Raw genomic sequence first — 25,442 nt, 5'->3', positions numbered from 1 at the left:
CATTGGGAATTATAATTTCAGAAACAATGACTAAAAATAGTTCTTAACAATGTTTTTTTTTTAGCTGGATTAGAAACCATTTCCTTGGATGCAGCCCTTAGAGAATGGAGGTTCAGATACTCACCAGGCTGGATAAGCTTTGAGCCAAACAGGTGCAGGAGGTGCTGAATGGTAGATATGGGCCACATAAGCAGATGTATTTAGATCCACCTAGAGCCGTGATGGCGAACCTATGGCACGTGTGCCACAGGTGGCACACAGAGCCATTTGTGCCGGCATGCGAGCTGCAGGCAAACTTAGCTCACCGCGCATGTGCGTACCTCACAGTTGATTTTTGGCCGGTTTGAGGCCTTTTTCGGCCTCCCAAAGGCTTGAGGAAGGCTTCTGCAGGCTTCTACAAGCTTTATAGGCCGAAATCTAGCCCGGTTTCATCACTTCCGTTTTTTTCGGAAAATCAGAAAGTGACGAAACGGGGTTAGATTTCAGCCTACAAAGCTTGTAGAAGTCTGCAGAAGTCTTCCTCAAGCCTTTGGGAGGCCGAAAAAGGCCTCAAACTGGCCAAAAATCAGCTGTGAGGCGCAGTGCAGTTAAGAGGGTGGGTGGGTGGGGATTGCGTGCACATGCGTAGGGGACATGGGCGCGCATTGCCTTCTGGGTGCTGGCACGCAACTGCGCGCGGGCAAACACAAACACAATTTTTGGCACAGGAGCCCAAAAAGGTTAGCCACCACTGACCTAGAGCCTAAAGAACATCTCTCCTCATGGTTACAGCCTATTAACTACTATCTGGGAAACACCGAATCCAATTGCAGAATATCATAGCTTGTAACTTTTGTATTGAGAAGATTCAAAAGCCACTGGCACTTGAAGAAAGATACTATTTTTTAAAGTCCTGTTTCTCTCAAGAAATTGTTACCACAGATTCCTCTCAGTACAGAAGCCAGAGGGTCAGATACTTTAGCTTCTATAGTAAGAAAAATCTGTAGTATCTCTGCTTTCAAGAAATTGCTTTTCAAGAAACTGGCAGCTACTGAAATAACTATATATCAAGAGAGGCAGGAAAATAGGGAGGAAAGGTTGCATTCAGGCTGCCATAATTGGGCTACATAAATCCCAATGACTACTAAATGCCAGCAAAGAATTAGAGTTTGCTGCATCTCTTTGCTGGCATGTGATGATTATCTGGATTTTTGCAAACTTAATATGGCAATCCTAAAGGACTGCATCAAAAACCTAAAGAGTGCCATGAGCCAGGTTTCACCTCCCAATATGAATGTACATATATGCCTATATATGCATCAAGTCTTTCAAGTTAGTCTTGACTTCTGGCAACTGATTGGATGAGTCGCTGGAGTTTAAAATCTTCTTGGCAAGACTTTTGGAAGTGATTTGCCATTTCTGCATCCTAGGGGCTAAGAGAGAGAGAGATTGGCTCAGAAATAACCTAGCAGGCTTTGCACTTAAGACAGGAATAGAACTCAGTTTTCCAGTTTTTAGTCCACTGCTTTTAGCCACTAAACCAAACTGGTTTTCGAACGAATCAAATAGCAGACTTTTGTCTTCGACAGTCCTGTTAAAATATAAACTACAGAGAGCTTTTAATAGGCAATTATAGGCAATTCAGCAGTTACTATAGATTTACTTAAACTGCAAAAAGAGGACTTTTTTGAATAGATGTGTAATTTAGCCTTCATATCTTTGAGTATCCACCCTAACTTCATCCATCCATCTACTTAAACGTGCCTTTTTTTTTTTTTTTGCAACAGGCATCTTCAAGATTATATGCGCAACCCCCTATCTTCAAATCCATTCCAAATTATGTTACTAAAAGGGAAAGGAGAATATTACTAAATACATGAGTTGTAATCCTATTAATTGAGCTTGATTAAAATAAATTTAGTTTTATTCCCCCTACTTTTTATTAGTTCTATGTTCAGTAATGTTTGGGGTACAACCAGTCGTGTACTTCTGAAAAACCATACATAGCCATTTGTCTTTCAGTTCTCAAGATAGAAACAGCATCGTACTTCAAATCCCATGAGAAATAACTAGTATAGCTCATATTGAAGACTATTAAGAGTTCCAGTTCATCCTCATATAGAATACTGCTTGCTACTTACTGCTGTTCTGCATTAAATAAAAATATGCTGTTTTCATGTACTTGAGTCAAGTGCTTTTGCTAAGTTTGTTGATTCCCTGCTCTCAACTGACAGTTATTACTATTATTTTAACAGGAATATCTCAATAGCATTTTACAGCATGCTAAAGATTTTAAAGAATACCATCGGTCAGTGGCTGGAAAAATTCAGAAGCTTTCCAAAGCTGTGGCTACTTGGCATGCCAACACAGAACGGGAACAGAAGAAAGAAACAGAGAGGATTGAGAAAGAACGAATGAGAAGGCTGATGGTAAGGTGTGATGTAACCAATCATGGAGACTGGCAAAATTCGTTCTTGTTTTAGGGATCAGAGGAGAATTTTAAAGGAAAAATTATGTTAAGCCTGTTCCTTCAGAATTCCTTAAAATATTCAATCAAAATTACAGGGGTTAAACAGGTCATATACCTGGATTTAGAGCAGGGGTGTCAAACTGGTGGCCCACAGGCTGGATGCGTCAGGCTGTGCCCACTCCAGCTCTGCAAAGGGGAAAAATGTTACATGACGGCAACGTGACACCACGATTTTGACACCCGTGATTTAGAAGCAAGTTAATTTTTGAAGAAGATGCCCTCAAAAAAAAAAAAAAAAGAACATAGGTGCAGTAATTCATGACAGTTCCAATATGCCTTATGTTTTAAAAATCCTGGCAATAAAAATACGTATTCTGGTGCCTTCCAGTTATCAAAGAAAGATTCAAGGGAGTGTACCCCCAGGACAGCTTTGTCAGTGGGATCCTATGTCTCCTTAACACATTTCCATCTTTGTGTTGGATTACGTGAAGAAAAGAAATGCGGAAAAGTTTATTATACAGTTATCTGAACCTGGTTCCCAAATATACGAAGATGATAATCTGATATTTTATATATTTCATTTTTAGAGATTGATTGTTGCTCAGTAGAAATTTTTGTCATACCATAGCCTTTCAAATTCTTCAAACTATATCATTTTCCTCCCCTTTCAGATATATTTGAATCATACTAAAAATTAAATGTTTCAGCTATTTGCATGTTTTGAAAATGAGTAGCATACCAAAACAGTAGTTTGATCGTGATAAACATTGGAATGTCATTGTTATCAGTGGTATGTATTTAATTGAATTTTCAACCCAAATCAAGATTTTCCGAGAGCATTTACTGTAAACTCCACATGGTGAAGGGAAAAGTATATTGATAGTTTCACCTGGTATGCTTATTCTCTCCAAATATTATTGAACTTCAAATCCCAAATCAAAGCTTGGTTTGGTTACTGCTAGGAATTGTGGAAGATGAAGTTCATAAACATTTGGATGCCCTCATATTACCCATCTCTTCTCTAAAAAGCAGTAGAAAAGAAATGTCTCACTAGACTCTCCCCTGGTGCTTCGATAATCATGTTGTATGTCTTAAATAACAATAAAGTGATCAGTTGATATATCGCCCCTAGATTAGGAATTACAGTCTAATTTGTAGACCTGATTTGTAACTAGATTTCTCACCACCGTTGAAACCATTGGGGTCCAACCTTTTGGCTTGCCTGGGCCACTTCGAGTGAAGATCAATTATCTTGGACCACATATAAAATATATGCGCCTCGGTGGCACAGTGGTTAGAGTGCAGTACTGCAGGCTACTTCTGCTGACAGGCAGCTGCCTGCAATTTAGCAGATCGAATCCCACCAGGCTGAAGGTTGACTCAGCCTTCCATCTTTCCGAGGTGGGTAAAATGAGGACCCAGATTGTTGGGGGCAATAGGCTGATTCTGTAAACCGCTTGGAGAGGGATGTAAAGCACTATAAAGCAGTATATAAGTCTAAGTGGTATTGCTATTGCTGTATAATTAATGTATATAAATAACAAACTGACTTTTAAAAAATATTTTTATACAACCTTGTTGGGCTGCAACATTAGCTATCCAGGACCACATGCATCCCATAGGTCACAGGTTGGACATGCCTGACTGAAACTAAAACATACAAATTGCTCCTCTCCCTTTGAACTGTTTTATGGTGGCCAGGCAGTAAGCTTTGACGTTAGGTGAATTTTCCTTTGCTCATGCTACTAGGCTGAAGATGAAGAAGGCTACCGCAAACTCATTGATCAGAAAAAAGACAGACGTCTAGCCTATCTGCTGCAGCAAACCGATGAATATGTGGCCAATCTGACAAATTTGGTGTGGGAACACAAGCAAGCACAAGCCGCCAAAGAAAAAAAGAAGAGGAGAAGAAGGAAGAAGGCAAGTATAGAGTTCAGTTGTTGCTGAAAAGACTTTTAAAGAAATCTCTCTTTATGCACTTGCTTTCTTCCAAGCCATTTTGATGGAAGGTTTTCTCAGTTTTTTTTAAAAGGGACATTTGGCAGAGAATAATAAGTATAAAAAGCATCTGATCTGTTACACCAAATTCCTCTCTCCAGCTCATTCCAAAACATATGGGACATGTTACAAACAGCATTTAAGTAGTGAATTAGAAAAGTGGACCTACTTTTTTTCCCCTTCAAACCTTGCCACCTGGTGGAACAAGTTTGTGGACCGGAGAGGATCAGACTATAAAGTTAATTCATTATACATATTTAAATTCTATCTGACCCTGCATCTCTATAGATTAGTTATTGCTAACTTCATTTTGTTTCTTTCTCAAGCAGGACGACGTAAGAATTGTTTTAACATCTTTTAAGTTGTAATCTCCAAAGTTTCTAATTATAAGCTGAATTTTGCTCAGGCCATAACAAGATACTTTGCCTCCAGTAGTTCATGTGCATAGCCCAGTGTTTCTCAACCTCAGCAGGTTTGAGGTGTGTCAACCTAAGTACAGATAGTCCTCAACTTATGGCCCACAATTGAGACCAACATTTATGTTGCTAAGAAGTTTGTTAAGTGAATTTTGCCCCATTTTATGACTTTTCCTGCCATGGTTGTTAAGTGAATCATTGCAGTTGTTAAATTAGTAATGCGGTTGTTAAGGGAATCCGCTTTCCCTATTGACTTCTGCTTGCTTGTCAGAAGATCACAAAAGGTGATTATATGACTCCTGGACACTGCAACTGTCGTAAATGTGAGTCAATTGTCAAGCATCCGAATGTAAATCATGTGACCATGGGGATGCTGCAATGGTTATAAGTATGAAAAATGGTCATAAATCACTTTTTTCAGTGCCGTTGTAACTTTGAATGGTCACTAAGTGAACTGTTGTAAGTCGAGGATTACCTGTATATGGGCCGGAGAATTCTGGGAGTTGAAATCTGCACATCTTAAAGTTGCTGTGGTTGAAAAACATTGACATAGAGAAAGAAAAGGAAACTCAAGGGAGGTATGTACTCTATACTTTCCAAACAGTCTTCTGAAAATAGTAGTAAAATAGTCAGAACCTGTTAATAAATGTTTGTTATTGAATCCAAATTAGAGGGTTTTGCTTTTATCTTCTTGGTAGATAGATTTTTGGAGTCTCCTACTTCTGAATGCTGCTTGTTATATCCCTGTACCTTGGGGAAAGGACCTTAATAAGCTGGGCAATTCTAATGGCAGGGGAAAAATGGAAATGAAATGACCTACATTTCGGTATATTGTACACGCTCATGTTTCATTGAAATCTGACCCTGGCTCATTTTATAAATTACATATTTTTAAATGGACTCGTGAAAGAAGCATTTTACTATGTTTTCAATATTTAAAATGGATTAATATGCAAAAATGACTCCTTTTTAAATTAGCCCTTATCCATTCATACCATAAATGTTGATTTTTCTTCAGTAAAAGGACATGTAAGGTATACTTAAAATTGTTTTTACATTCTTTAGGGTAACATAATTGATTGAACTCAGGATCATTAAACGTTAACACTTACTACTGTCTAATAACTAATGAAATGTTTTTATCAGGACAAATCACTCTTGCTAAGTAGAAATATATTTAGGAATATCTGTGATAAGGAACTTGATAATATCAAGTGTTCTAACCCATTGATATGCAAGTATAACACAATGCCTAAAACATAATCCTTACTATGTGTGGGTAATCGACAGTTAGATTCACAGACTAACTCTGATAGAAACTTCATAATTCCGGTCTTAACCAAGGTAAGGTAGCATCTTAAGAATTGTATGTATTTCAGAGCAGGGTGTTTCTTTTTCTTTTTGTAAAATTACAGTGTTCTGGTCTCATAAACCTTTAAAGAATTGTAAATGTGTTGTCTAGCCCTTCTGTTACAAATATTTCCTCATCTAGTTTGTTTTCACTTTTTCTGTGCTATTTCTGCATCAAAGGCTTAATGGTCTTCTGTTGCAATTTTATATGCTTGGACATTATTCATATGCAGGATAATATGTGGCTACTTTGCGCATAACATCAGTACTCTCTGCATGTGAAGTCCTGTTTAAACTCTCAGCTCCGAGAAGCTCTTTAACAGAGCTAATTAAGAAGAGGAGGTGTGACAATACAGGCCCTTTTTAATATATAGAAGGCCACCTCTTAGTTGCTGAGGCTGCTTGCTGTTAAAATAAGCTTTTAGGGCAATGCAAGAGCTATCTGCTGTCTGCACCTGCCTGCCACCAGGATTTGCTTAGTGTTGGCTTTCTGCCAGGATTTGTGTAAATAGTTTCCTATATTCTGTGCCACTACCAGGAAAAGAAGAAAACAAGGTAAATAAAAGCCAGAACGGGGTTTTAGCCGTTAGGCTAGAGACACACACCTGCCATCTTTCAGATGTCTACAGTTCTCTAAGGTCTTTGATGCAGCACAAATGCCCACAAATCTCCTTCCTGTTTGCCTGTCACTGCCCAACTAACTAATATTGTGGCCATTGCTGCCCCTACCAACTTCTTGATGGGGTCTACTTCAGTGAGGTCCAGCAAACCATTAGACTTCCCTCTATGCCAGAGTGTGTTCCTGAGCAGGATCTTTGGTTAGAATTTCCGCAAGAAGAAGGAAAATGCTTATTCAGGTGTTTGCCTGAATGCAGGAAGAGCTCAATGGGGGGAAAACAGTGGGATGGAAAGACACTTTCATCTTGTTTCAAACCTCCATACCTTTAGGAGGTATGAATTGGAGCTTCTACTCTCATTCACCAAGATAGTATCAGCAATTGGCATCCTCCTCCAAAGAAGCTTAAGAGCCACAGTTGTGATAGGCAGCACTGCATTCCCAAAAAAGGGGGTAGAGCCAGCTGAAAATTAATTCAGTGTTGTTACGATGATTATTTGAGGATTGCTTACAAATTTAAATCATTGGCCCCACCTCTTTTTTAAAAAATCAATTGTTTTTCATTCTACAGAAATTATTTCTTCTCCATCCACTGCTAAAAGCAACTCATTTGCAGAGTATGCATCAACATGTGCCCACCTCTCAATCTTTAAAATCAAATGATAATCTTTTTCCAACTCAGCAGAAAGATTTCCTGACACTTATCATCCCTTTTTCTGTACATTTATTAGGAATTAAGTCCCGCTCACCGATGAGTAGAGAGGTAGGGAGCATTAGGAACATTCTTCCTCCCATCCTGGCTTCTTCACTTCCCAACATGGGCACATCTAGAAATGAAATTGAGTAGAAGGGAAGCACATCCCAAGGCAGGGATATGACAGCAGGAATTGCTGCATAAAGCTTTCAGAGCTACCCTGTTTCTCCAACAATATGGCCTCCCCCAATAGGATTTTCAGATTTTCAGCTATAATTCAGAGTGTGTTTAAAGCTGTATGGCTTGGGTCCTTGTGTTATAAAATGGAGCCATATTCTTCAAATGGAGGTCGGCATATTTTGTGTGATTGGCTTGCAAGTGCAGTTTCCTTTCAGAAAGTAGCTTGAAAGCAGGCCTTTTTGGTTTTGGCCCTGACTTTCTGGAATTGCCTATCCCTGAGATGTTGTCAGGGTCCTGCTGTCTTGGTGTTCGGAAAGGGAAGGGTCCATTTGGAACTTAAAGAGGTTTTTTTTTTAAGCCTTTTTAAAACTACTCCTAAATATATATTTTTAAAACATACAGGCAGTCCTCGACTTAACAACAGTTTGTTTAGTGACCATTGAAAGTTACAGTGGCATTGAAAAAAGTGATTTATGACCATTTTTCACATGTACAACTGTTGGCAGCAGCCCCATGGTCATGCGATCAAAATTTGGATGCTTGGCAACTGACTCACATTTATGACGGTTGCAGGGCCCCAGGGTCACGTGACCATCTTTTGAGACTTCTGATAAACAAAGTCAATGGGGAAGCCAGATTCACTTAACAACCGTGTTATTAATTTAACAACTGCAGTGATCCACTCAACAAATGGGGCAAGAAAAGTTGTAAAGTGGGACAAAACTCACTTAACAAATTTCTCACTTAGCAACATAAATTCTGGGCTCAGTTGTGGTTGTAAATCGAGGACTTCCTGTATATTGTGTGTGACTATCCAGGGTCTGTTGAATTAGAAGTGGGATATAAGTGATGAAATAAATGATAAACTGGATCCATTTCTAGACATAATTAAATTATGAACAAGTTCCAGGTTCTAAGGCAGGGTGTAATTATAGCATTTCATTTGCTACTTTAAATAAGGGGACTAGTCTAGAGACAGTATGAAGTTGGAAAATGTATCATTTTGTTTATACTTGAATATGAAATCAGTGTGACTCTGAAAGGACCTGTGTAATTGCACAAAATTCAATGAAGTGTTGAGTGTGAATAACCAGATCCACATACGTAGAGTTCAAACTAGCTACTTTATTTTTCTGTGATCATTTCACAGGAATCTACTCAGACTGGCATCTTTCAGCTGGAAAGACTAGATAAGGGTCAATATTTTGGGGTAGGAGTGGGGGAACAGTTAGACTTTGCCCTCTTCAATTTGTGTAGCAAAAGTCCAAGCTAATCACCCGCTTGAGCCATCTTCTTAACTGGGGCATTTGCTTTCCACCATCACCTAAGAAAATCACAATTTAAACATTTTTAAACAGAACTTATGCTGAAATATTAACTAGCCATGTGTTTTTATTTCAGAAGGTAGAAGACAACACGGAAGGAATAGGATCTGGACTTGGTCCTGATGGAGAAGTAAGAATTCTATTTTCTTCTGAGGAAGCATTTAAAATGTATCTATTACTATAATGCTAAAAAAATGTCACATTTTATATTTCAATAAATTTGGGAGCAGTGGGGCAACAAGGTTAACACAAAGAACTATTTTCCACAGCATGAATTATAGATATTTTTAAAAAGCAATAATACTATTTATAAATAATGTTACAGATAATGAAGCCTCTTTGTATAACATATTTTGTCAATACTAGTAAAACCAATTATACAAAATAAGATCCTAAATTTTAAAAATTCTTCAACAAAGGAACTTTAATCCCTTAGCCCTGGAATCACTTTGTCATCTAACATGTTCTACATTGGATTTGCAAGGGGAGGTGAGAACTGAGAGCACTAACTTTCCTTTAATTTCTCATCAGTAGAAGCATCTTGTATATTCAGTTTTACTTACTAGGTCTAGGCTTGTATATTTTTGCTGTATTTATTTTAAAATTGCATGTGTTTTTGGTATCATTATTTCTCCCCCTCGTCATATTGAAAGGAGGTTGTAAATACAAGGTTAGAATGTAGAAAAAGATGGATGTAAATTAGCATTAGCTTAATTGCATAGATGTTGCCTCGTATTGATTGTAAATGATAGATTGAAATATGAGGTTACCATTTATGTAGATGCAGCATAAATAAGAAAAACTTAAAGGAATATCCTAATGATCATGATTTCTTAATATATAATTTGGAGGTTACAGTTGTATAGGCTAGGAAATAGTATATTTCATATTAACATCCATAGAGTTGGCATCATTTAAAATTATATTTTGGAATCGGCTACAAAATATTTTGCTTTTGCAACATGAAAAAATAGTTTTAGCTTTTCCCTTCATCAGTAAATTGGATTATTGCAGTCTATCTAATCAGGCACATTTACATTAGTAGATTTACCATATGCTTTCTTTTGTCATATGCAATAAGATGTCTAGTAAATTGGTTTAATGCAAGACACTTTGTCCAACACATCTAATTGAAGTTTTTAATGAGTACACTTCTACTTAATGAGCTATCTCACTAATGAGCATGCTAGAATGCACTATAATAACCATAATGTTTCTATGCTGATGTCTTATGCTAGAAATATGACACACATTATTATTTGAAACTTTGCTCCAAGATTACTTAAGATGACTGAGATGTTTTTATAAGCCATTGAGATAATCTGGTATACAGTTATATCTGAAAGTAAAATGCCACTGCAGTCAAAGAGGCTTATTCCATAATATGTGTCTTTGCATGTTTCCTTAGAAAGAAAGTCTCACTGAAATCAGTGGGACTAACTTAAAGGTCAGTACGTAAGCCCATAGTGTTGAATTGATGAAGTGCCATCAAGTTAAGATAGACTCTTAGCAACTGCATAGATAAACTTTCTTCAACATGATCTGCCTTTTATATCTCTCAATGTCGCATTCATATTGCTGTTGTAATTCAATCCATCCACCATACTGCTGATTATCTTCTTTTTCCTTCCACTTTCCTAGCGTTATTAACATTATTAATGTTCCTAACGTTCCTAAGGAAGCTTATTCTTTGCATGTTTCCAAAACATGACAGTTTGAGCCTGTCATATTTTGAAAACATTATTTCCAAAACAATATTCTCCCAAGTGAGAATTTTGGATAGATTTATTCTACGATCCATTTGTTTGTTTTCCTGGTATTCTCAAGAGTCTTCTCCAACACCAACATTCAAAAATGTCTTGCTTTCAGAATCCAATTTGTACTTCCATAGAATGTGCCTTACCAAATCCTAGCATATGGCATATTTTTGTTTGTTTGTTTGTTAATGTTGATAGTTGATCCTAAAAGGCAGAAGCAGTCCACTAGTTTACTGTCTTGTCATTTCTCAGGTTGATTATTCTGTTAGTGTAGTCTTCCTTATTTTAAGGAAGACAACATGTAGTCTCATGTTTTTTCCTTGATTTTGTAGATCACTTGCATTTCAGTTATCAAAGTAGCGTCATCAACGTAGGGCAGGTTATTGATGTTATCCGATTTCCCTGATTATATATTTAGCATATAGATTGAATAAAGAATAAAAGGAGAAGGGAAGGAAGGAAGGAAAGGAAGGAAGGAAGGAAAGGAAGGAAGGAAGGAAGGAAGGAAGGAAGGAAGGAAGGAAGGAAGGAAGGAAGGAAGGAAGGAAGGAAGGAAGGAAGGAAGGAAGCTAGCTGAATACCTTCTCACTCTCTTGCCAACCTGGAGCCACTCTTCTGTCTGGCTAATGTGTCCCTATCCTTTGTGCATGTTTCATATGAAGACAATAATATATTCTAGGAATCTGAGTTTCTTGAAGACATTCCACAATTTGGATCGATTCATTCAAGGCCTTTCTAGAGTAGATGAATTACATGCTGGTTTCTTTTGCGCATTCCTTGGCTTTCTCAGTTATCCAGGGTGCATCAGCAATAGTGATTCTTGTCCTCTGCCTTTTCTAAAACCAGGTTGAACATCTGACATTCCCTTTCCGAGCAATCCTGCATTAGATGATACTAAACAGTACTTTGCTAACATGTGAAATAGAGAATTTTGTGCAACTGCATAAATCTCCTTTCTTTGCTACTGGTACCTCTTCTAATTTATTGGCCAATGTCCAGCTGTTGTCCAGATTTGTTGGCATAGTTTGGTTACAACCATTATTGATTCTTCTGTTGCTTGCAGTATTTCTGTAGATATTCCACCAGTTCCTGTAGCTTTCCAGCTTGGTGATTGCTGTAGTGCTAATATCTTCTGCCATTAGAAGTTTTTATAAATTCAGAATATCTTCCAAAGTATCTTAGATGTTGACATCTGGTTACACTCAGTTTCATTGTACTGCTTCCATCTGTTCGTTCTTCTTTGGATTAGTCACTATCTATCCATTGGTGTCCAATTTAAGGTTGGAAGTTCCTAAGTTCCTTCAGAGATCTTTCAAAGGACTTCCCTTGTTTTAGGTCTATCTCCACTAAAAGATTTCTCTACCAAAATTGTAATACAGCTCCCCTGTCTCTTTTAACAATTCTCTGAAATTCTTTGTTAAGTTCCTTCCTGAGATCTTTGTCTTTCTTGGCTTCTCTTCTCTTCCTGGCAGTGTTCACCATCTGTTCTGATATCCAGGTTGATGTCTTCTGTTTCTTGGTATTTGGCAGTCTCTTTTCACATTCATTCTTGACATCTTAGATTTCATTCCTTGGCTCCCTATAAATGTCTTCATTGCAGTTCCTGAGGTTGTTCTTGAAAATGATGCATCTGCGGTCAAGCTCATGTCTTGGAAACTGGCTGGCTTTGTTCTTTGGCTTTACTTTGATTTGGAACTTGCACATAAGCAGTTCATCTGATCTATTCCACAGCCTTTGACGCTGTCTTTGCTGTTATAACTGAGCTCTTTTATTTCCTTTTACCTTGATTTCTGTGTGCTCCTTCTAGCGATAACCACGTGCATAACTGTTGTTTTGTTGTCTGAAGAATTTGTTAAAAATAAAGGCATAATTAAATTGGCAAAAATTGATAATTCACTTTCCTTCTTTATTTCTGTTTCCTAGGCTGAACTGGCCAACTATGTTTCCCCCCTTACTGTTTTAACTTTGGCATTACAATCTCCAAACTGCAGACTGTTTCCAGATCTTGCTTGCATATTCTGTCCTTTTCAGATTGAACTTGATCATAAAACATCTACACTTTTTTTTCTTTGTCTGCATCATTGTGACTTAAACCTGAATATAACTGTAATATTAAAGGATTGACTGAAAACTTACAGATGTTACATGGTCTATCCAAGCACTATTTTTGCTATATCCTTCGTGGCTATGAAATTGCTTTTTATTGGAGTTTTTTGTCTTGAGTAGTAAACAGTATGATCTTCTGATTTTAAGGGTCAATTCCTATCCATGTCAATTTGCAGATGACCAAGATGTCAATGTGTAGTTTGTTCATTTCATGTTTCACCGGATTGAGTTTTCCCATCTTCATGCTTTCTACATTCCAAGTTTAAACTATAATTCCATTTGCAGTTTCAGGATTTTTTTTACTTTTATAGTAATAGCAGCAACTAGACAGTGCAAAAGCTTTAATGTAGCCATATCCTATGAACATTATTACAGGTAGTCCTGGCAATTATGATCAAAACCCATGATGCTCGCTCATAAAGCAGGTCACCACGCAACTGGGCCTCTTTTTTTTCTGTAGTGGTTGTTAAGTAAACTCAGTGTTCACTGTGTGCCTGTGTTTTGCCAGAAACTGTAAATCATGTGTCAGGGCTCTGACAAACCACTCCCATTCAAATCACAAGTCTCTAGCCGCATCTCTCAGAGAAAAAAAAAATGATTTATTAGGAGTGATCATGTCAGCGTTACCTGGGTACAGCCGACTCTAAGACACATCATTCATTTCACCCTTGACTCTGGTCTTCCCCCCACCCTCTGGATGTTTATTCTCCAATGGGACACATCCATAGCCAAGAGTCATCAATCATGCTCTCCAGTAATAATCTTGCACGCCAACAGCTTCAGCTGCCTAGCAATTATCTGAAACATTTAAGGAATACACTACTTTCCCCACTCCCTTTCTGCTGGCAACTAAAAAGATCAAATAAGTATTTTTTAGTTGACATCATGGTCATGTGAGTGCAGGCACTGCAAATGCTGATCGCTCGCCAAGCACCCAACATGCGGTCACATGAGTGCAGGAGAGGTCTGATGTCAGAATTTGGAAACCAGTTTTTATATCCCTTTTAGGAGTTTTCTTATAACTTTAAACTTTTACTAAACAGTTGTAAGTGAAGGACGATCTGTAATATTCTAAAAGGCCTTTAGTGACATCCAGTCTGAGGGCCCATAATCTGCTGTTTATCAGCACCATTGTCTTCTTCCAAGCAGTCCTTGATATAGGTGCCTGCTTCCTTTATCTGAACAGCTGGGATGAGTTCACACTTTGAGTTCATACTACTGGGAGTATAACTCCTGGCATCCAGTCCTAATGTTCTTCACTCACCTCTTCCAGGAACACTCCTTTCCACAACAAGGCAGCAAAGAAGATCTTAGGATCATAACCTTTAAACTTATCTCCTTTATCATTGTAGCAAAGACGTTTAAAGTTATGACAGTATTTTCACCAAAATATAAACTGTTTAATTTCTTTATCTAACTATGTTAGTATATGACCTGGCATACTTTCTCCCTCATCAACCTACCTACATTATGAAGATTCAGGATTGCACCCTGGGTACTTCCAATCAGGTTGCATCAAGTGATAACATAACTTAATACGGGGTTTGGTTTGAAAGGGATTAAGTCCCAAGTCTTCTTTGAGTAAGCACATTTTATTTTATTTTATTTAGTTTAGTTTGTCAAGCATGTATGAGAAAACAAGTATAAGTATGAACATAACATATAAACTTATAAGTATACATGCGTACAAATATATACATAATAAATGAGTACGAATAAATGGGAACAGTAGGGGAGGTGCGCTTATGCATGCCCCCTTACAGACCTCTTAGGAATGGAGTGAGGTCCACAGTAGACAGTTTAAAGTTAAAGTTTTTGAGGTTTGAGTATGTAACAGTAGAGTCAGGTAGTGAGCTCCAGGCGTTGATCACTTTGTTGCTGAAGTCGTATTTTCTGCAATCGAGTTTGGGGCGGTTTACTTTGAAGGGAGTAAGTCCCAAGTCTTTTTTGAGTAAGCACATTTTTGTCCTCTTAAATCCTTTCTAATTCTGGGTTCTCAGTGTTAGGGCTTTAGATAAATAAATGGTGTGATTTTAAGAACTTTGGATGTATTAGAACCTGCTTTCCTACTTCCTCTCACAGAATCCTATTCTCTACACAAATTCCGATATATGCTTCTCCTTAATATTTAGCCCATAGATGAAAGCAGTCAGATGAGTGATCTCCCGGTTAAGGTAACTCATACAGAAACGGGCAAAGTTCTCCTTGGACCAGAAGCTCCTAAAGCGAGTCAGTTGGATGCTTGGTTAGAAATGAACCCTGGGTAAGTAATCAGTTTATCTCCTAACCTGTAACCCAAATACTTTTGCACTAATCATGCAGCCTAAATATTTGCAGATTTTTTTTTTTTTTTAGTTTACGCCTAAGTAAATGGTTCTAAACCCCATCCATATTAGCATTGTTTTTTTTTTTTTTTATGTATTGTGTTTGGTCACTGTTTGCTCAAAAATTTGCAGTTTTTGTTATCTGCACCGTTCTTTAATATGCAGTTTACTACTCTGTGTTTATTAAAATCTAGTTATTTCTAAATGTCCAAGCTTCTATGGATCTTTCTTAAATGTTTAATTATGTAGGGGTGCATTTTTTTGAGAAGGTCAACTCTGAGCACATTTTTGAGCAGAACATGGTGGATGTAAGGAAACTCTGCTCATTGTGACTAGTAGTTGTGGAGCAATAATTTTAGCACTCTAAGACAATTTCTTTCCTCTGGAAGTCAATGAATGATTTCTCCCATAATTGATTTCTTTGATATCTTTAATGTTATATTTGTACTTCTCTGAAATACTTTTTTCTTAGAAATATTTTTAAAAGCTTGCTATTTTGAAGGAGTTCCCTTATTCATACTGTTTCACCTGTTCCTTCCTGACCAGCTATGAAGTGGCTCCCAGGTCAGACAGTGAAGATGAAAGTGGCTCAGAATATGACGAAGATGTAAGTGAACACTCTCTCTTGATGTAGCTCTTTATCTAGAAGAATATTTTTGAGAGTAAGAATAAGTATGCGAAAAATAAATCTTAACTATTGCAGTTATACGAACTACTCTGTAATATTGCAAGATAAATACCTGAATAGACTACCACAGTATATTGTGCATGAGATTACCTTTGCAAACCACTAAAAAGCTACAATTGGTTGAAAAGTCAGCTGCCTGCATGTTGAGGGATGAAAGCATGTTCATCCAGTTTCATCGATAGTGGCCGCTCTCTTGGTTGCCAGAGGGCTTCAGGGTACCATTCAGATTGCTAACTTTTACATCTCTTCATTGGCCTGGATCCAAGGTATCTTCAAGACTACCTTTTCCAGGTAGAGCCATCCTGTGTGGTGTGGTGTGGTAGCTGTGTTTTGTATCAGTGGTAACTACGAAATAATATTCAAAAGTAGCCTTAGGTAGAACACATTGCATTAGTTTATCCTGGTTATCTATCCCCAATATCAGCAAGATTGAGGCTGCATGGTCCAAGGGCAATATTTCTTAGTCATGAACTCCAGCTTACACAATCAGCCTACCGAGGCTAAACAGCGCAAACGCAATTGAGGGTGGAGGTTCGTTCTCTGAGCTTGTTGGTTGGTTTCTGAATGTTTCGTTACCAGGCTAGGTAACATCTTCAATGGAATTTAGGGGATATTAGTGTCAGTGTTCTGCTTATAAGGGCTTCATGTGGTCAGTAGGAGTTATAAGCAGAAAAACACGGACACTGACATTTCCTCAATTTTGCTGATGATGTTAGCTAGCCTAGTAACAAAATGTTCAGAAACCAACCCACAAGCTCAGAAAACGAACCTTCACCCTCATCCTACACCCAAGCTACAGATATTCGCCACTATCACAAAGAAACACAATTCTTCTGGAAAGCAGCTGTTCCATAGGGAATTTAGTAGTTGTAAGTTGCCCAAGTTGATAGTGTCCATGGTTAGTTTATTTAGGCACCATATTGTTTCTTTGGCTTTATGAATGGTCAGGGTTATTTATTTTACTATTGTGTTACATATTATTTTAATTTACTGTTTTAATTTGCTACGAGGTTGTGTAATTTAGAGCAGGAATAGAAATTCCAATAAATAAAGAAACAAAGAACCTAATTAAAATAGAATCCACTGTGTATCATTCCAGTCTCTTAGTTTCCTTGTACCATAACAATAATAAGCCATAATAATACTAATTTGTGTGACTTTTCTTGTCGAAATAAAATGTTTCAATCGGGTCGTAAATTACAATACTATAACCTAATTAACTAACTGGAAAAATAGCTAGTTATAAATCTTTAAGCAATGAAGAATGCCAGATTTCTTTTTGATTACTGATGGTTGTTAATCACAGTAAGTAATGGGGGTTTAGTTTTAAAGATATTGCAGTTCATCAAAATGGAAATAGATTGTTAATTTTTAATATAACTGGTAATAATTCTTCTTGGATATTTTTTCCTGTACAGCTTGTCTGAAAACTATTATATTTTAATCAGTTTCTCATTAAATGGTTCAGAAGAGGAAAGGTAGTGTGTGAGGGGTTTTGGGGTGGGGGGTGGGGGGAGGGGTTTGTTAGCAGCCAAGGATGTATTCAGTAAGTTTTAAAACTGCTGTGAAAACTACTTCCAGTAATAGCTAGGGAAGGAAATATGTATTACTATAGAGCAATGCAAGGAAAAGTGCTTTGAGTTTTTATATCTGTAAGATTTATTTACTGTACCTTTTTTCTGGTTTTTTTTTGCCTTTGCTTTGGGATCTCAAGGTCCCAGTCTTATATTTGCTAACCCTTCCTTTCCATTACAGAGGTTTATGGTTCTAACCCAGCAGAATAATTTTTTTAGGGACTAAGGAGACTAGAAGAGCAATAGATGATCTCTATCCCACCCACAAAGCTCTGAATTCATCCCAATTATGGTTAAAAGTAGAAAATGTTCAAATCACCTGATATGGTTAAAAAAAAAACTAGGTGAGAAATACCACATATGGAATGCATGTCAGATATTCTTATGAGGCAAAATATTCCCTATACTGTATCACTCTTCTCAGGTGTTCAGAAGTTGAGTAATATGAAAGTGCTTACTAATAGGATTGCATTTTTTGCATTAAACAAAAATAGTTTGGAATCCTAAAACTTCTGCTGGTGTCATGCACAGTGATTTGGACTAGTTTTAAGTTCTAGTCCTGCCTTTAGCATGAAAAAGTGGCTAGGTGACTTAGGGCCAGACACTCTCTCTCAGGCCAGTCTACTTCACACAGTTATTGTTTCCCAGTAGGAGGAGGAAAGATTATTAGATATATTTGCCACCTTACATTATTTATAAAATTAATAAAGTCAGGGTTTAAAAAATCTTTTTTAAAAAAAAAAAACCTAAAACAGAATATTTGCATCCACTGGTTATTTTAAGAGCATCAAAGATTATATGTTGCAAACTTATTTATTCCTATTGCAAAATTATAAAACCAATTTCCTACAATCAGGCTAAGTTTCTTTTTTTTTTCTTTTTTCTTTAACTATAACAAAAGCTACTTCTCTATAAATCTCAACGGGGCAGTTTCTTGTTTTACGAGAGAGGAAATTGGGGAAGGAAGCAAAACATAATGGAAAATTGTGGCCAGCCTTTGGAGTTCTTGCTGATCAGCTTTTCATGTGGGATTGACTTCAAGGGTTGTTGTTATTTTTTCCCCCTGCAGGAAGATGAAGATGAATCAAGTAGACAAGAACTAGATGAAAAGATACATCTGGATCCCAACACTGAAGATGTTTCAGAAAAAGACGCTAAACAAATCATTGAGTGAGTAATTTGGGAGAGCGGAGACAGCAAAGTATTTTCCACACTACCCTTTCTATATCAGATTTCTGCACCTTTTAAGAAATAAAATGGCAAACAAGTCATCAATGTGAAATTAAAAATGCTTTATAGGACAGCCAAACAAGATGTCGATGACGAATACAGCATGCAGTACAGTGCCAGAGGATCACAGTCTTACTATACAGTGGCTCACGCAATTGCTGAGAGAGTGGATAAGCAGTCCTCTCTTCTTATCAACGGCACCCTGAAACATTACCAGGCAAGCATACTAGTTGGAAATTGCTCTTACATATTTGGGTTTTTTAAAATGTTATTTCATTATCTGGTGTTCAGACTGGATGTGGCATTTTTATCTACCAAATGAGTCCTACCCAATGACCTGGGATATTATCTATCTATCTATCTATCTATCTATCTATCTATCTATCTATCTATCTATCTATCTATCTATCTATCTATCTATTTATTTGGATTGTCCCCTTTTGGAGTGCAGCTTCTACCACACTATTCAAATACCAAGTGCAGCTCCTGTTTTGAAAATTGCTTAGCTCTTCTGGGAAACATGAATGGAAAATCAAACTAGGGAAGGGAAGTATGAGAGTCCAACTTTATATTGGACTAATTGTTATTTTTTAAATTCCACTTCATTTAGCTGCAGTGTTTTGCTGACTACTTCTACCAGTTAAAATGTTAAATTAACTGTTTTATTGCAACACAGCAATATTGAATAAATTTATCATTCATAATTTATTTTCAACCAATATTCAGAACAGTTCCATTGTAATGTTCAAGTTGGTGATTAGGAACTGTACTTTATTGCTCTAAATGCTATGAAATAAATCTATAACACCATGAAAATAGAAATTTGAAGGCTGTACTGATTAGTAAAAACTTGAACTATGTCACAATATCAGCAGTATTAATATTTAATACTGTCTAAAACAGAGATTGGTTTTCAGAGCAAAAGAATACTACTATTACTATACTTGCAGTTTTTCTTGTTTGGGACATTTTTGATGTTTTCTTTATCATTATGCTACTTATGGTCAGCACCAAGGCAAAGCAGAGATGTTAAAATAAGAAAAATATAACTGTTACAAATAATTGAGGGGTTTTTATTGTATTTCAGGTCCAGGGCCTGGAATGGATGGTTTCCTTGTATAATAACAATTTGAATGGAATTTTAGCTGACGAAATGGGGCTAGGAAAGACCATACAGACGATAGCACTCATCACTTACCTGATGGATCACAAAAGGCTTAATGGACCCTATCTCATCATTGTTCCCCTCTCGTAAGTAGGCAGATTCTTCCTAATGATATTTTCTTGTGATTGGTTCATTAACAACATGTACTGTTTTTCTTTCTCTTTAATGACTGGATAAAGCACACCCCAGGAGTATGCTCCCTGCATGTTACCGATTTAATCTTAAAATTCCTTACGTATGGATTCTGTGAGGTTGGAAACCAGATGGCTTAGAGGTCTAAAAGGATGCAAACAACTAGCTGTCTGCAAGGAATATAAATCCTTCCATTTCCCACTGTCCTGTCAAAGCTGAAGAAGCTTATTGGATGAGAAGCGAAATGTCTTGAAAGAAAAAACAAGAAAGTCCAGTTGCCTCCTTAAAAAAAGCACCTTTGGGACAGATGGCTTAGAGAAGTTAAAATTTAGTGCATCTTTTAGTCACCCTAGCTAGCGCCTAATTGTGATTCACAAGAAGGAAAATGTATTCCTTACCTGAGATTGGCTGCATAGGATGCCCTTTTAGATTCCATTATTCCTTTTAGATCCTTCTTTGAGGATCCTCACATTCTTCTGGAGAGTCCACCAGCCACAATTTTTGGATGTGCTGGAATCCAACTCTACAAATTCCCAGCTAATTTAGGTTGAATGAGAATTGTGGAATTGCAGTGCTGCTCATTTGGTGATTGTGAAGATTATTGTTTTTCTTCCTTAACTAGTCCATCTTTGCGGTTAATCCAGTGTTAGTATAAAATTGGTTTTGAAAGAAATGCTGTAAACCCCGTTTTGCTTGGTTATCTTTGCCTGCAGTTAACTTAGACAAGATTCTTGTTAAGGCTGGTGATTTTAATTAAAATCAGTTATGCCACTTTAAAGTCAGATATCTGTTTATACATGTGCTGCGATATGTCTGCAGGATTTGTTTTATAGTCTTCCCTGCCTCCAAATCAAACGTATCACTTCAGATTCTGCATCAGAGTAAATAACTGTCAGTGAATCATAATATGGTTTATTGAGGCTGCAGCAATTATATTATTGAACAGTTAGGCATACGTTTGTTGTATCCATTGGTGGAGAGAAAGTAGAATAGCAGATTATGTGTTTGAAATAAAGAAATGGGAATATCAAGAAAGGTTAAAAAAAATGTCTTCCCTGGGACTGACTCTGTTGGGTATTTTTTAATCTACACAGTATGTCCTAATACATTTTCAAATTTCTTCATTTGTCAAAATACTTTTGATCTTTGCATTAAATATGTACTGATCTATTCCATGCACTTAGGAATACTACTGGTAGTGTTAGTATATATATTTAGACACCCAACTCATCCACTTTGCTTTATTCATATGCTGACTATATAGGACGAATGTGCACATTTTCTGTGTGTGTGAGTTGGGGTTTCTGCCTTTTAAAGAAAACTGGGAAGCAAGGATCTAAGTGTAAAAATACAATAGGAATATATGTTGTCATTGCTTCTTTCAGTTTTGTAAACAGGTCCTTAAAATGAAGTTGAAATTCATAAAATCCACTAAAAATCAGTTTGCTGAATACAGATTGGACAAGTTTATGTAAGAATATAATAATTTTTCAGAAACCTGGTCCAGTTCTGATCTGAAACCCAGGCAGCACTTTTGACATGATGAGAGAGCTATCTACTGTTACAGTGAGGAGGTGCAACATGGTTTACAGGTTACACTTTGTTAAACATCTTGCATCTTAGAGAGTAAAAATCAGGTTGCAGAATTTTATGTTTGATGCAGTTTTAATATACATTGCATTCTTAATCTTTTATATAGGACTTTATCCAACTGGACATACGAATTTGACAAATGGGCCCCATCTGTGGTGAAAATTTCTTACAAGGTTTGGATATTTTATATATGAATGTACTGACGTAACTTTAGATTCACTGAGCAGTTTTATTCAATCGTGAAGTGTCCCCTGATTTGTAACATCTCACAAGTACTTTCAGGAATTGAAATGCATAAGAAAATTGTGAATACTAATTCCAATATGCTCTGTTCCAAGTAATCACAATCATAATTACAATACATTAGTATATTTTTTTTAAAATATAAATAATGTAGATATCAGATTGTAGCATGGCAATTTACCTATAATGAATTAGTCTACACCAGAGTACTTTAGTTCCAGTTGCTGTTATAAAGCAGGCTGGAGAGACAGACATGAGGTTGACTGCAGCATAAGATTGTTATCTGAGCAATGCTTTTCCAGTTGCTGCTTAACAACGGGGTATCACTTGCTGATGAAAAGATTCATTGAGGGGTTCTGTCAACGAAAGACAGGAGGAAGTTAGTTTTTCCTCCTCACAGCAGACCTATTGAATACATTTGTAAAGATTCAATCCACGTTTCTTTTTGTCTTTGGCTTCCTCTTGAATTGACTGGAAATATTAATAATATATTAGGCACGCTCTGCTGCCCTTTTTTATCCACCTCACAACTATCTTTTTAGTGAATAACATCTTGATGCATTTTTTTTCTTTTCCTTTTTTTCAGGGTACACCTGCTATGCGCCGATCGCTTGTACCTCAGCTACGTAGTGGGAAATTTAACGTTCTTTTGACTACATATGAATACATCATAAAGGACAAACACATTCTTGCTAAGGTACTATTATATTTGGGGATTTTCTTGATGGCTATCTCCTCCCCACCCACCCACCCACCCTTTTTTTTTTTTTTGGCTTCCTCCACTCTCAATTAGCAAGAATTATACCAAACCTGAAGGGTCCAGGTACAATATCCATAATCGCTGTTGTCTTTAAAAGTGCGTTTTTTTGAATTGCTTTTGCCTTTTCCCATCCCATTCACTGTCTCTGTTCCTGCTGAGTCCTTTCAGGATTGCTGGTGAGGGGAAAGGTTTTGCTACCTGTGGATCCCATAAATTCCACACCGTTGCTCTTTGTCAAGCAGAATAGCCACCTCCTCATCCCTCTACTGAATCCCATTTACCTGGGAACCCTGCTATTCCATTTTTATCTGCAGCTCTTTTTTGTTTCTGAGCAGAGATTAATAGAGTGAAAGGGGGGAAAAGAGAATCAGGCTTTGTTAACATTTTCCAGATGTGGAAAGATAACAAGAGACCAGACTGAAATTTGTACCATTCATTTCATTTATGCATTAAGATACAGTATCTGAAAATCTTATGTCAGTACTTCCCAGAATTATTTTGTTAAATTAAAGGTAATTAAATAATGGAGTCCACTGTAATATGTCATATCTCTCTTCAATCGCTTTGCTACATTTCGGAATATGTACATTTTTTTAACAAGAGGTGTTTGCTTTAGTAAGCTTCCAAAAATTTCAAGATATTTTCCCCCCCCCTTTCTGGGACCCAGTATTGGCACTTTGCAAATAAACTGTCAATGCATCCCACAAAATACAGACATTCCTCAACTTACAAAAGTTTATTTAGTGAAAAGCTACGGCATCACTGAAAAAAGTGACATGACCGTTTTTCACAAACCTCATGGTCACATGATCAAAATTTGAATGCTTGGGAAGTGGTTCATATTTATGATGGTTACAGTGTCCCAGGATCATGTGATCGCCTTTTGCGACCTTCTGACAAGCAGAGTCAGTGGGGAAGCCAGATTCATTTAATAACCATGTCACTGACCTAACAACTGCTGTGATTCACTTAACAAGTCTGGCAAGAAAAGTTGTAAATGGAGCAAAATTCGCTTAACAACTGTCTCACTTAGCAACAGAAATTTTGGGCCCAGTTGTGGTCATAAGTCAAGGGCTACCTGTAATCCTCTTTTTGCACTTCTTTTCATACATTTGCATTGGGAGAAAAGAGGGAGGCTCCCAATCTCCTCAAATCAGTTTTAAGAAAGATTTTTCCTGCCAGTTCAGTTGATTGAATTTACTGTGGAGGGTGTTAGTGCAGATGAAGGGAGGGCTAAAAAGGTTGTCCTGAATTAAATATGTATGTTACTGGATGCTTAAAGCTCCTGATAATGATTTTCAAGATTCCTCAATAAAATATTAAGGAGTATTGGTCATCCATTCATTGACTCTGTTTCTCACTTCCTTACGTTGTTCCTTCTCCCTTGCAAAGTGATAGTAAGAATAAATGGGCCAAGTTTCAAACCACTGTTCTATGAGGCTATACTGGGAACTAAAGTTTACTGGGTTGATACTTATTATATAGTTTAATGCATTAAATTGTATCAATTCACCTTCTGGAATTTTCTTTGAGTCATGAACCTACTCTGCATTTTGTGTTTATATAAAAATGTTTAATTAAAGGATGCAAAGCCAGTATTTTTATTTTCTTTCATTATGCGTTTCTCTTACTGCACATATCCCTGTGGAATAGCATTTCCCCCCTACAAATTTGTATTGGAGCATTCTTTTAAATCCTGTTTTTTCTCTTAGGCTTTAGTTAAAGGATTTAACCCTTAAGGGTTAACCTGGTTTAGGATGGATGGATAGGCTCCTATGAGCTGTAACCAAGATTCTTGTTCCCCCAATTTGTCATTTTATGGATGTTGTTCATTTTTACTGAACTTTTGTTCTTTTAACTTTGTGAAGCTACTCAGAGTTGGAATTGGAAAGTCTAGAAATTTACAAATAAATGAATAAAATAAAATCACACAATTCAGTCTAAATTTTATTGACTATTGTCTATTATATATGATTATATTAATCCAATATGCCCTTTGAAGATGAATATTATGATGTACGTTATGAGATACACTTGATGAAGTCCAATTTTAGTGGCTGTTCATTCATATTGTACAAAATATGTACTAATTATTGCATACTTTGAAATGAAGTATGAGTTTGAAGGCTTCAGTTGTATTTAATCCTAATTACTTCATAGGTTAGAATCTCAATATAGTTTTGTACCAATTATTTCTGTATTTCCATAGATTCGGTGGAAATATATGATTGTAGATGAAGGTCATCGAATGAAGAATCATCACTGTAAGCTGACTCAGGTGCTAAATACTCATTATGTGGCACCAAGAAGGATTCTCTTGACTGGAACGCCATTGCAGAACAAATTACCTGAACTTTGGGCTCTCCTTAATTTTCTCCTCCCAACAATTTTCAAGAGTTGCAGCACTTTTGAACAATGGTTCAATGCTCCTTTTGCCATGACTGGAGAAAGGGTACTGGGCAATTTCTTTTAAAGTGCTATAGTAACATGTTATATTAAATGGACAGTCTGTTTTAGAGCAACTGGTATAGTATATTGATAATAGTGAACATTCTAATGAATGCACTCTTAATCTACTAAGTTGTATTAGTATTTAAGAAAAGAGTTAAAAGAGTTTGTTAGCATTGAAAAATAATGAAATATGAGGGTGGGGGCGAAGGTTTATTCTCTGAGCTAGTGGGTTGGTTTCCGAATGTTGCATTACCAGGCTAGGTAACATCTTCAGCAGAGTTTAGGAGATGTCAGTGTTCTTATTTATAAGAGCTTCAAGTATGGGTGTATCAAGTATGGGTCTTGTGATGGGTCAGCTGTGAGTAATCAGTGAGAATCTTGTGATGGGGAA

The 25,442-nt window shown here is 36.9% G+C and overlaps 1 protein-coding gene across 4 annotated transcripts in view; it reads left to right on the top strand.

The window, feature by feature from the left end:
- The window catches only part of SMARCA2 (SWI/SNF related BAF chromatin remodeling complex subunit ATPase 2), a 115,896-nt gene that overhangs the window by 46,513 nt on the left and 43,941 nt on the right, over positions 1 to 25,442 (top strand). For all 4 annotated transcript variants that reach the window (XM_087957772.1, XM_026675650.2, XM_026675661.2 and 1 more), the window contains exons 9-19: positions 2,235 to 2,408; positions 4,199 to 4,369; positions 9,105 to 9,158; positions 15,024 to 15,154; positions 15,762 to 15,822; positions 18,547 to 18,647; positions 18,777 to 18,924; positions 19,795 to 19,958; positions 21,704 to 21,770; positions 22,427 to 22,537; positions 24,810 to 25,052. In XM_087957772.1, coding sequence (XP_087813898.1) covers positions 2,235 to 2,408; positions 4,199 to 4,369; positions 9,105 to 9,158; positions 15,024 to 15,154; positions 15,762 to 15,822; positions 18,547 to 18,647; positions 18,777 to 18,924; positions 19,795 to 19,958; positions 21,704 to 21,770; positions 22,427 to 22,537; positions 24,810 to 25,052 — 1,425 coding nt within the window. The remainder of the gene's footprint in view (positions 1 to 2,234; positions 2,409 to 4,198; positions 4,370 to 9,104; positions 9,159 to 15,023; positions 15,155 to 15,761; positions 15,823 to 18,546; positions 18,648 to 18,776; positions 18,925 to 19,794; positions 19,959 to 21,703; positions 21,771 to 22,426; positions 22,538 to 24,809; positions 25,053 to 25,442) is intronic.

This window comes from Notechis scutatus, chromosome 2, assembly GCF_049901735.1.
Source record: "Notechis scutatus isolate UNSWTSFEM ecotype Mainland chromosome 2, rNotScu1.2, whole genome shotgun sequence".
In the NCBI taxonomy this organism is placed as follows: Eukaryota; Metazoa; Chordata; class Lepidosauria; order Squamata; family Elapidae; genus Notechis; species Notechis scutatus.
This window is presented reverse-complemented; position numbering and strand designations above follow the sequence as displayed.